Source organism: Helianthus annuus, chromosome 13 (assembly GCF_002127325.2).
Source record: "Helianthus annuus cultivar XRQ/B chromosome 13, HanXRQr2.0-SUNRISE, whole genome shotgun sequence".
NCBI classification, from domain to species: domain Eukaryota; kingdom Viridiplantae; phylum Streptophyta; class Magnoliopsida; order Asterales; family Asteraceae; genus Helianthus; species Helianthus annuus.
In genome coordinates this window covers 57,703,285-57,716,792 of record NC_035445.2, presented here as the reverse complement: position 1 = coordinate 57,716,792, position 13,508 = coordinate 57,703,285, and the positions used below count along the sequence as shown (strand labels likewise).

Sequence of the window (13,508 nt, the reverse complement as noted above, 5' to 3'; positions counted from 1 at the left end):
GGCTAAGTGCATAGCCAAGAAGCATGTCGACGGAGACTATGCTGAACAGTATACACTCTTAAGGGATTATGCTCATGAACTCATCCTACAAAATCCTTGTACAACTGTTAAGATTGAGGTTGATGCTAATCCAGATCCAGGGGATAATACCAGACAATTTAGAAGGATATATGTGTGTTTGGCTGTATTAAAGCAGGGGTTCAAAGCAATTGGAAGGGATTTCTTAGGTCTAGATGGTGCATTCATGAAAGGACCATTCCCAGGGCAACTGTTAAGTGCAGTGGGTGTTGACTGCAATAATGGGATCTACCATGTTGCTTATGCAATAGTGGAATCTGAAAACAAAGAGTCATGGACTTGGTTCTTAGAGATTTTAGGTGATGATCTTGGTTTAGGCACTTACTCAAATTTTACTTTCATAAGTGATAGACAAAAGGTACTGTCTTTTACTTTGTAAAGTGTCCTTTACATTGTTAACTGTGTTTTACTTTGTTAACTGTCTTTTAATTGCAATATATTGTGCATGGGATACTTCCTACAATCTCAAAATTGTTTCCTTGTGCTGAGCATCGATACTGTCTTCGCCACATACATGAAAACATGAAAGTTACTTTCAAAGGAGATCTTTACAAGGATAAGCTTTGGAAATGTGCTTGTGCAACAACAGTCCCAGAATTATCAGTTGCTATGGATGACTTGAAGGCTTTCAACAAGAAAGCTCACTTATGGTTGTCAAAGATTCCTCCTTTACATTGGTCAAGGGCTTATTTTTTAGGTACTTTTCATTTGTTCACTTATGTATTCATTTGTTCCTACTTTTGGCACAGGGAGGGTTGTGTCTGATATAGTGCTTAATAACATGTGTGAGGTTTTCAATGGAAAGATAATAGAAAGCAGGGACAAGCCTATCATATCAGCCCTTGAATACATAAGGGAGTATTTAATAAGGAGAATAGTAACTGTGTTGAACGTAATGGAGAGAAGTGAAGGCTTGCTTACACCTAAGGCAACAAAACCTTTTGAAGGGATCAAAAGAGATGCAACCACTTACCATGTTCAGTGGAATTGGGGGGGGGGATTTGTATCAGGTTAGTGGAAAGCCAAATCATGCACGTGCAGTGAATTTGGCTGCAAGGACACGTAGTTGCAGAGCCTGGGAAATAACAGGTAACTCACTCTTCATTTTTTGAAGTTGTTAACTGGATGTTTGTCTAAAGGTTGAATATGTTTTATAGGAATGCCATGCAAACATGTTGGGGCTGCAACTTGGGAGAAAGCTGCTAATGGGGGCAGGGTGGGTGATTTGGAGAGTTGGGTACATCCGGTTCATACAATGGAGAGGTGGAAACAGGTGTACTCTTTTAGGGTGAACCCTATTAATGGTAGCACTTTATGGACAAGGGTAAATGCTCCTACAACGATTACACCCCCAAAACATCACACCCAGGTTGGTAGACCCAAGAAATTAAGGAAAAGATCTGCTTTGGAGCTTGAAGAGATGACCCAATCAGGAAGGCTGTCCAAAAAGCACACTAAAGGTGCATGTTCAAAGTGTAAGAAGACTGGACATAATTCAAGGACTTGCAAGGGTCAAGGTGAAGCTGTCAAGACTGGCAAATCAGGGAAGAGTGGCAAGGCAGGGAAGAAAAGGAAGGCAGCAGCAAACTTAACCTGTTTTATGTCTTTTGAACTTGTTTTATGTCTTTTGGAAATGTTGGTTGCTAGTATTTAGATGTTTGTGAACTTGTTTTATGTCTTGTAGGGTTGCTACTATTTAGATGTTTTTGAAATGTTGGTAGTATTTGGAACATGAATCAGGTTTGGCTATAATATGGTAAGTAGTTATTTGTGTTTACAATTTGTTTTGGTTTGATTTGGTTTGTTTTGTTTTGGTTTGAATGGTATGTTTTGGGTCTATTTTTGGTCAGCTTGTTTAGATGTCAATTGCTGCACTTTGTTGTTTGAATGGGTCAGCTTGTTTAGGTCAGTTTGTTTAGGTCACTTTGTTTTGGTCATTACAGGTTATGGTCCATCTTGTTTTGGTCACTTTGTTTGAATGGGTCACTTTGCTTTGGTTAAATTTGTTTTGGTCATTAAAGGTTATGGTCAACTTTGTATTGGTCAGTTTGTCTTGGTCATTACAGGTTATGGTCCACTTTGTTTATTTTGGTCAGTTTGTTCTACACATAACAGGTTATGGTCCACTTTGTTTGTTTTGGTCAGGTTATGGTCAAATTACATTGGACATTCCACTTTGATCTGCACATAACATATAACAAACTAAAAAGCCATAACATACATCACAAACTTAGATCTTGTCATTCAAAATTAGATCTTGTCATTTTACACATACTGCACATCATGTATAACACCCTAAAATGCCAGAACATACATCACAAAACAGATCCAACTAAAAACCAAATACTTTTCAATTTTCTTGACTTTGCTTCAACCACTACTACAAAAATAAGCATTTGCTATGGATTTTTGCTACGGAGAAAATCGGTCGCAAATATTGCTACGAATTTACTACGGATTAGCTACAAACATATTTTGCTACAGTTTAGCTATGGATATTCCGTTGCAAATGAAATCCCTAGCAAAATTGGTAGCAATATTGAGGAAACAAACATTATAACAATAAATTCGTAAAATTGGTAGCTAAATTAGTAGCAAAAGCATGAAAACTTTTTTTTTAATTTATATAAAAAAAGATAAATAAAATCCCTAACAAAATTTATAGCAAAGTTGAGAAAATAACTATTTAAAAACAACTAAATAAAACTCGTAACAAAATTCATAGCAAAATCAAGAAGAAAAGATATTTAAAAACTAACTTAGCATAATTTGTAGCAAACCTAGAGCAAAATCTGATTAAAAAATGAGAACAACCTTCTTCAATATTTTTAGTAATATCGGTAGCAAATTCCGTTGCAAAAAAGACAAAATAAAAAAAATGATTTAACAGGGTTATTAAAGTTTGTAGCAATATCCTTAGCAAACCTATAGCAAAAATTAACAGAAAAATTAGTGAAAAAATTATAAATAAGTAAAAAATAAATAAATTAAAAATATTATAATAACTTCAATGGTAAACACAAAACACAAAAATAACGTAATTTAACTAAAAATCATTGTAAATTCCTAAGAATTGAGTAATGAGCATAAAAAAGAAATTAATAAAATTTGTAGCGAAATTACAAATAAAAAAACATAATATATACTTAGCATTGGTAATCAAGATTATTTTAAAATTGAATTTATAAATAGTTTAGCATAATCAAGATTATTTTATAATTGAATTTATAAATAGTTTATAAAATATAAATACAAAACTCATTTATAAATGAAAATCAGTTTTCCAAAATCCCTTGAAAATCTCCATTCCCCCCAAATCACGGTTCACCACTTTCCCAGTTTCCCGCTTCCCATTTTTCACCAAAACGGATTCATATTCAAATCTCCCCCTCAAATCCGTTCATATATTTGCTCCTTCTCCCGACTCCCAACCCCAAATCGATTTTCCTTTTCCAACTCCAAATCGAAATTTCTCTCTCTTTCTAAGTGTACTTTATCATTGAAAAAGAGATGGGCTGCTTTGATGGAGTGTTAGTGTCCGGAGAGACTAGAGGAAGAACGCGAAGGTTCTCATATTATATATATATATATATATATAATATGTTCTGTTTGATTATGCAATTTCCTGTTCATTCAGCATGATTTTGACTATTTGTAGATGTTGGACTAATTAGCAAAGACGATGAAGGCTACTATTGGTGACATGTAGCGTCCACATGATTGCCCCACCACATCATGTCCAGAGAAGGTATTGCTCAGTTTATAGCCGACTGCAAACTGTTGATAATATAATGAGTCTATTTCATTTAATTTGATATTTAACTGGAACTAATTATCAGCGTGAAGAATTAATGTTAACTCTTCAATGTTCAAGTGATCTATTATATACATTAATAAGATCTTTATTATTTTTACCTTTTTACATTCAGGCATTCTGCTGCGTATATCATCCATTTCTTCAATTTGTAGAAGGAAGCTCACATGTTTTATGTCATCCACTTCATTGTTGAAGGGACAAATCACGGAGTTAGAACAAGATAAAAGAAGCATGCATTGATGGAGAAAATTGAAGAAATGTGAAGGATATGAGTTGAAGTTAACGAGATATCTCAATTGTTGTCACAAACTTTTAACAGAGTGAAGATACGAGTTTATGTTACTAAACAGTATAGTTCAATGTTTATTCTTTTGCTTTTATTTAATTTGGTTTTTTTATTGTATTACATTTGGGCAAGTTGGTTATTATGTTCTACTCGTATGTAAATTTATCACTGGTATAATTTGTATATATTTGTGAAATAATATACTTTTTTTGTGCAATATATGTATTTTCCATTGCCTGTAACTAGGTTTGTAGCAAAAATCTAACAAAAAAAAAGTATCATATTTTGTAGCTAAATTTCATAGCATAATTGGTAGCAAAAATCGTAGAAAAACTAAAGCTTTCAGTAGCTAAAATACATAGCAAACATCCATAGCTACACCTTTGTAGCAAACTTTTGTAGCTAAAAATCTGTAGCAAAATTCATAGCGAACTTTTTCGTAGCAAAATTTGTAGCTAAGATTCCAATGACCATTTTTGTAGCTAAAACTGTCGCAAATATAGTTCCATAGCTAAAATCTGTAGCAAAGAATTTCGCGACGAGACTTGTAGCTACAGATCAAATTCATAGCAAATCCGTAGCAATATGGGTGTTTGCTACGGATTTGCTATGGATTTGGCTGTAGCAAATGCCTGTTTTTGTAGTAGTGAACTTTCATGTTCTCTTGTTGCAGCTTAATGTTTTCTTCTTCCAGAATCATGTTCTCTTGTTGCAGCTGCATCTTCTCCGATTCCAAGTTGTTCTTAGCCCTAAGCAATCCAGGTATGATATCTATGCACCTTTGGCACCTTTGCTGATCGAACCATCCAATAAATGGACAATTTGAACCCTACATTTGACCAAATCAAAACATTAAAATCACAAACGACATTCCCTTATCTAATCGATGAACCCTAATTTTGAAGAAGATGAAAGATTACCTGGACAGGACAAGAATAAAAACGGAGGCCAGGTTTCTTCTTTGTCCATGAAGTCTGTATAATAGCTTCCCTTCCACAATGGCAGTTGACCATGGCGACCCTAAATTGCAGTTATGATGATGAACCCTAATTTTGAAGATGAAGAAAGATGAAAGGAATTAGGGCAGGAATGTTATAAATAAAGGGGAAAGACAAGTTGGCAGGTTAAATTACTTTTCTACCCTCATGTGCCCTGCACATGCCTTCATTTAACTGAAAAATATAACTGGGTTTGCTATAAAGGACATAACGTGCAACATTTTCAAACATTAAGGACAAAACTCATAAATTTTAAAGGTAAAGGACAACGCCTGAAATTTGGTACAAACATAAAGGACAAAACTTGTAATTTACTCTTAGTAGAATGATTGAAAAAAACATACTGGGTTGATTAAAATAAAAGGTATAATAAGAAAAAATAAAAATACGGATATTCATTGATCGAATTGAAAAATAATAAGTTTATTATGTTGGTTAAAACAAAAGGATTATACAAAATAAATGAAAACACCATTTTGGTAAATAGCTTTGAAAGAACATCAAAATAGTAAATACTTTTTTCACCAATACTAGTTTAGAAAAAAACTCAAATTAAGTGAAGATAAATAAACATGTATACTTTTCTAGTGTCTACCGGATCTCTGACGTGAATAATTAGAAAACAAAGGTTAAAATAGTAAAATACTTTTTGAATGCATTCAAAGCTGGGGTACGGAATTCTTCTCTGATTGTGTTTTTTGGTTTTATTTGTGGTATGTGTTTAGTCATGTCACTAAAAAGTACACCTTTTTTGTTCCCGTCTTATTATTTCACAGACAATAATATACAGAAATGATTTTTATATTTTAATTAGAGTTAAATGCCATTTTACTTCATGTGGTTTGAGCCATTTTGTCACTTTAATTCAAAGGTTTTATTTTTCGCATGGGGGTCCAAAAAAGTTTTATCGTTGCCATTTTAGTCCACTAGGTTAACTTCATTCATTTTTTCTGTTAACGAGAAGGGCAATTAGGTCATTTTATATGTAATTCCGTGAAATACAAGGGTAATTCAGCCATATAAAATGACCTAATTGCCTTTCTCGTTAACAGAAATAATAGATGAAGTTAACACAGTGGACTAAAATGGCAACGGTGAAACCTTTTTGGACCCACAGACGAAAAATGAAACTTTTGGACTAAACTGACAAAATGACCTAAACCACAGGGACTAAAATGACATTTAACTCTTTTAATTAAGTAGCTCTTATATATTTAATTTATAATAAACTGGTAGGATTCTCTAGCGTTACGTGGTGAGAATTATATTAGTATCAGTTCAGTTCGTTATATTACCGGCATCCTTTATAGCGGCGGAAAGAGAAAATTAAAAAATTAAGTCGTGAGATGCCTAAAAGAATACCAATACATGCTTTACATTGATAAAAAATACAAAAACTAATACTAGAACAAGTTACGATAATACGATGCCGATGTCGTTTGGTTGAAATCGACTCTATCGTCATAGTACTGACACTCGTATAAGCTAAGATACTAAAAGTACTCTAATTCAAATACAAATTTGTTCTCAATTTAACTTAATAGCGAAACGTCGAGTAAAAAAAACTAAACACATTTGCCTATTTAGTTTTTGTTTTGAAAAAAAAGTTATCAAACGCAAGTTATTTGAGAAAAATAAATTAAATAAAAAATAAAATTACATAAAACGTATATTATTTATAGTATAAAAGGAGACATGAAAAAAAACACTTTTTTGACAATTATTCCCGCATATGATTTTAACAATACTTAATCTATTTTAAAACACTTCTAAACTGTTATTTTATACTCGCATATAATTTTAACAATACTTAATCTATTTTAAAACACTTCTAAACTCTTATTTACATGTTGAATGTAACTATTTTGAATTTACCAAAAGTCGTTTAACTATTTCAAGTTATGTTCAATATAATATAAACTAGGGTGTTTGACCGCGCCTTGCGACGGTACATTATCGCGAGGATTAGATCGGTATCGGTTTGGTTACTTATACTACTGGTACGATACATTTGCACTAAGTATAAAAATCAACACGTATTTTACATCAATCGAAATGATAAAAATGAACACCGGTGCCGACACCAATGTTCGAATGGTATCTATCGGTTCAGATCGTCACGGTACTGGTATTGGTACCGATATTCATATACCGTTGCAGAAAAATTTGTAGAAGTCAAAACTATCTAAACCTAAAACAACAAAAATGAATATAGGTACCGATACCAATGTTGTTCGGTATGATACGGTGTAAGAAAGCAAACCTAATAAAATAATTACCGGTACTGAAAATTATATTTTTTGTATGGTTCCGTTACTAAACATGAAACCATAAAAGTGAATATAGCTACCATTACCGGTCTTGTTCGGTACGGTATGATAGCGATATGATGTCAGTTTACCGAAAGCAAAATACAATAAAGTTAAATATCGGCATCGATACAAATGTTGTTTGAAAAAAAAATAAACATAGAACGCAAGTTATTATGGAAAAAATCTAATTATGAATAAGATTATATTAAATAAATGAAAAAATACTTCAAGATAATAAATTACCATTTATCATCGGCTTCGGTTTGGTTAGTACGACGGCAGCACAGTATCCATATTCAATATAACTTATATAGAAATATTGAAAAAAATAAACATATTTGTGAAGTTAAATTTTTTAAATAAGTTAACGAACACAACTTGTTAGGAAAAAAAATTAAATAATCAATAAAATTTTATTAAGAAAGTTTATCAAAAAATTGAATGCTTAAAAAATAAAATAAAAAATAAATATATATATATATATTAAAAATAAACAAATACTATTCATTAAAACTTTGGTCAAAACTGGTACCGAAAAACGGGGAAAATGGGAACCGGTACCGGTTCCGAATATACTCGGTACGGTATCGGTTCAGTACCCGTACGGTACCGGTATTTGAGGGTAAAACCGGTACTGTACCAATACCGAAAATGTCAAAAGACGGTACCGAATCGATACAAAAAATGTACCCGGTTTGATAATTTCAGTATCGATACCGGTACCGGTAAATGATACCATTTGTTCATCCCTATGTGATGTTGTTGTTATAATATTAAAATAAGAAAAATAAAAGAAAAAAAAAACACTAAAGTAAAAAACTATAACAGGAAAAAGGAAAAGAAAAAAAGAAATCAAAGGAAAAAAGGAAAAAAAAAAAGAAAATGTATATATTACTGTTCATCAAGACTTTCAATTCATATATACTAGGGTATCTCTCCGCGTGTTGCTGCGGTACGTGACCGCACGCATTAGATGAGTATTGGTTCGATTTGTTACAGTTGTGGTACAATACATGCACTGTTTCAGAAATCAACGTGTGCTTTACATCATCCGAAAATAATAAAACAACACCGGTACTGGCACCGACATTTGAACAGTATCAATCAGTTTAAATCATTATGGTACTATTACCGATATTCATTTATCGCCACAGACAGAGTTATACATATAAATGAAATATTATTGAAATCAAAAACCATAAAAATAATCCATGTACTAAGTGTGTTAAACTTATCTGATAACATTGAGTAATATCAAACAATATTTTTAGTGATATACGTTTATTTTATATTCTCTAACATAAGAAAGACATAAAAGTGTGTGTATATATATATATAGGGAGAAGATCATGCGAGAACCATCTCTTATTGCGAGAATCGCGAGAACCAATGTGAACACAACCAAAAATGTTTAAAAATAGCTAAAAATCACACAAATTTTTTTTTTAATATTTTTTATATAAAAATCGCTACTTTTCGAAGCCGATTTTTTTTTTTAATTTTTGGCCACTAAAAGTAGCGATTTGAGCATAAAAAATATTAAAAAAAAATTTTAGAGATTTTTTGGGGGGTTTAGTTTTTAGCATTTTAGCTTGGGGGGGGGGGAGGTTTAGGTTTTTGGAGGGTGGGGGAGGGGGGTTTAGGTTTTTTTTTTTTTTGGGGGGGGGGGGGGGTTTAGGTTTTTTTTAGGTTTTTTGGGGGTTTTAGTTTTTAGCATTTAGCTTGGGGGGGGGGGTTAGGATATTTTAGGTTTTTTTTAGCTATTTTAGGTTGTGTTCATGTTGGTTCTCGCGGTTCTCACAATAAATGGAGTTCTCGCATGAGCCCCTCCCTATATATATATATATATATAGGGTTAGGATCATGAGTGAACAACATCCATGTTTGTGAACAAAGTGAACAGATCTTGACCCTTCATTTCTTAGATGATGAGATTTAATGGTAATGGCAATCTTGTAATTATTTGATAAAATAAAATAAACACAAAATTCATATAGGGACTATAATGTAATTTTCAACATACTCAATTTTGGAAACTCAAATATCCACTACGTTTTATAGAAACTTTCAAAAGTCATATTCCATAAAAATCTCCTTTCTTGTTTTGTCTATATCATAGTAATCTCTCATTAAAAAATAATAGCACAATTCAATTTTTTTTTTCTTTGTAACCAGGCATAGATAGGAATCGAGAAAAACGTTGCTGCGAACCAACAAGTAAACTCAACAAAAGCATAGCATCAGTAAGTTTATATGCATTACATCGATTCCAGTACTTGTTTTGTTCGGTTTTTAATTATTTGAAATCGGAAAATTCCGATGGTGTGTTTTGATTCTACTGTAATTGATTACAGTATTACTTGGTTTGAAGGTTAGGGTTATGTCATTAAGATTGTTTATGATACTCTGTTTTTTTTTCTGATTACATATAATTCCTTGGTTTGAAGGTTAGGGTTAGGGTTATTACATAATAATTCCTTGGTTTTTTATGATACTTTGTTTTTTCTGATTACAATATTACTTGGTTTGAAGGTTAGGGTTATGTCATTAAGATTGTTGATGATACTCTGTTTTTTCTGAATATTTCCGTCGTATTGTTATGCACTTGTTTTTTGTTAGGTGATTTAACCTCGGTTATGTACACTGGTGTATATCGTTCACAATAGTTATTGTTACACAGTGTGTACACATATGTACAGTAGTGTTCTAGAGTAATGCACTTGTGTTTATTAGCTGTCCAAATTTTTTAGACGGGTGTACAGTTCCTTGTACACAGGTGTACATACTATTGTACACATAAGTAATATTGAAACTATATGAATTTGTAACCTTATGGACTATGTGCAGGCAAATGGTTTTTGAAACCGAAACTGGATAGGGCTAATGCATTTTCCAATGAAAGATTTGGAACCTAGTGTGTGGATTGGAGATGCGGTTGTCAGTTGCTTTATTTCAATACTTTATTTTGAGGATACATACATGTAATCATGATTATACATAGTTGTGTTGAAGTAAATGTCATATAAATCCATGTATAAGTGGTGTATCAGTTTTATTTTATGAAAGAATTTATTAACTGAAAATAATATTACGATGTAAATTATAAATACACACGTTCACATATAAGTAAACACAAAAAAATATGGTATTATGACGTAAAGTACTCAATGTAATCGGTAAACATAAAAGCTCCTAAAAAAAGCAAACACATAATTGTGAACATAAAAAACAAAATAACATCAAAGACAAAGCATGCCACCTAATGTTTTGATACACAAGGGAATGAATGAGTATACACCAGTATACTTGTATATGTACACTAGTGTAACAATGAATATATACAAGTGTATCGATGTGTACATCCAGCTGAAAACATTAAAAAGCATGACCATATCTATAAATTAATCAACATACATAAGTGTATCCAATAAAAAAAAACATGCTGGCAATACATAGAAAAATAGTAATCTATAGAAACTATCCAGCATCAATTATTACTTGACGTATAATTGAGATATAATCGTAATACAACAAAATTAATTAATAAAAAGACAAACAACTTTACAATGCAAATCAAAAAACAGAAATCTCATCTTTTTCCTAAAAATAGGAAGTGTAACTGATTATGCAATCATAAAGGAATAAGTCATTAATGAAAATCAAAGGTAAAATTACAATCCTATCCTTTTAATCAAAAAACCAAATGGATGGCTGAGATGAGTTTACTCTGTTCACAAGTAAGTCATTGTTCACTCTAGAACCCTACCCTATATATATATATATATATATATATATATATATATATATATATATATATATCATAAAAGGAAGCTAATAATATTAAAATACTATTTATATAATAAAAGGAAATTAATAATATTAAAATACTATTAAAAATACTTTACTGTTCATGAGTAATTTGAAATAATATGTATAATATATATATATAGTGGAGAGTTTAAATGAGAAGAAATTACAAATTAAGAATAAAAAGAATAAAGGGTACAAAGGTAATTTGAACAAATCATTTAATGAGTCTATCCTTTATTTTTGTTATTCAAATTAATGAATGTATAGTAATTTAAGGAGTCTATCCTATTAAAAAAATATGCATCTTACACAATAAAAACAATCATGCACATGATCCTACATATTCAACTTTTCTTACACCATAAACACAATATTTCCTACACCATAAAAAAATGTTTGGGTGTAGGCAACAGAATGTGTAGGACCACAACATTTTTCATAAATTTGCGACACATAATAAAATATGTGTAGGACATTAATACTTTTAAATACTTTTGTCACTCCTAATAAAATTGGTGTATGACCTAACACATTAATGGTGGTGAAGAAGAAATTATTGTGTCATTACTGAGACTTGAGTAACCCTTGATAATATTTATTAGTATTCTATATCAAATTGTCTATCACACCCTTATTAATTAAAGCATTAATTAAAAGAGGACAAAAATGATATCTTGATTCACAACCATTGATCACAAAAATGTAGGGGTTAGATTAATTTATTTTTCTTCTTGCAAGAACATTCTTCTCAAATGAACCTCCCCCTATATATATATATATATATATATATATATATATATATATATATATATATATATATATATATATATATATATATATATATATATATATATATATATATAGGGAGGGGCTCATGCGAGAACCACCCTTATTGTGAAAACCTTGAGAACCAATGTGAACACAACATAAAATAGCTTAAAAAACCTAACTCCCACCCCCCCCCCCCCCCAAAAAAAAAAAAAAACCTAACCCCCCCCACCCCATCCCCAAGCTAAAATACTAAAAACTAAACCCCAAAAAACCTAAAAAAACCTAAAAAAATCTAAAAAAATCAAAAAAAAATCTAAAATTTTTTTTAATATTTTTATGCTCAAATCGCTACTTTTAGTGGCAAAAAAATTTTTTTTTTTTTTAAATTAATTTTTTTTGCTTCGAAAAGTAGCGATTTTTATATAAAAAATATTAAAAAAAAATATTTTTGTGTGATTTTTAGCTATTTTTAGGCATTTTTGATGTGTTCACATTGTTCTCGCGGTTCTCACAATAAGAGGTGGTTCTCGCATGATTTTCTCCCTATATATATATATATATATAGAGAAAGTATAATGTACTTTAAGGCTTAACCTACAATAACATACATGATAAAAAATATAACGTGCGTTATTATCATAGAACGTGCGTGATTATAGTCCCATGCGTGATTATGTGGTCCCATGAGTGATTATGTGGTCCCATGCGTGATTATGTGGTCCCATGCGTGATTATACCCCTGATCCAACGGTTACCATTGTCTCCTACGTGATGTATGATAAGGCTTTTTGTATGTTAACCTTACTCTATATATATATATATATATATATATATATATATATATATATATAGGAAAAGGATCATGTGAGAAGTGATAGGCTAGTTGAGAAATTTGAGAAGCATTCTGGACCACACATTTTTCTAAGCCTTTCGTAATATACACATATGTATAGTTTAAAATTGATTATATACATATGTGTATAACTCAATATACATATATGTATATAGTCAATTTTAAACTATACATATGTGTATATTACGAAAGGCTTAGAAAAATGTGTGGTCCAGAATGCTTCTCAAGTTTCTCATATAGGGTGGACTTCTCTTAGGATCCCTACCCTATATATATAAAGATGATTACATATTGTGCCTAAAATATGTAACCTCGATCAGTTTTAATACGTTCGCTATAGCAAAGGAATAAGAAAACTAAAAGATATAATTGTAACGTGCTCAAAACATGTTTGGTTCATTGGTTTTCTTAATGAATTTTAGTTATTAATGAAAGGTAAAAATCATTTTAAAGTTAGCTAAATTTAGTTAATAATAAAACAAAATAAAAAAGAATTGGAAAAAGGAAAAAGGAAAGGTGTGGAAATTAAACCTAGGTTGAATTTATTTGAGGCGAACGCCTTTTTGTTTGAAAAGTGAACTTC

General features: G+C 31.2%; 1 protein-coding gene across 1 annotated transcript; it reads right to left on the bottom strand.

Moving 5' to 3' along the window:
• Positions 1–4,497: 4,497 nt before the first annotated feature.
• On the bottom strand, positions 4,498–5,239 carry LOC110902692. The gene is made up of 2 exons (XM_022149161.2): positions 5,102–5,239; positions 4,498–5,010 (listed from the first exon to the last, which is right to left on the bottom strand). Exons 1-2 carry the CDS (start codon positions 5,192–5,194, stop codon positions 4,789–4,791), a joined length of 315 nt encoding a protein of 104 aa, XP_022004853.1. The 5' UTR covers positions 5,195–5,239; the 3' UTR covers positions 4,498–4,788.
• Positions 5,240–13,508: the final 8,269 nt, after the last annotated feature.

Excerpts from the sequence above, each read along its gene's own strand:
- LOC110902692 (XM_022149161.2), bottom strand. The coding sequence starts at position 5,194 with ATGGTCAACTGCCATTGTGGAAGGGAAGCTATTATACAGACTTCATGG. Across the intron at positions 5,011-5,101 it reads TTTATTCTTGTCCTGTCCAG|GGTTCAAATTGTCCATTTAT; the intron begins GTAATCTTTCAT and ends GGTCAAATGTAG.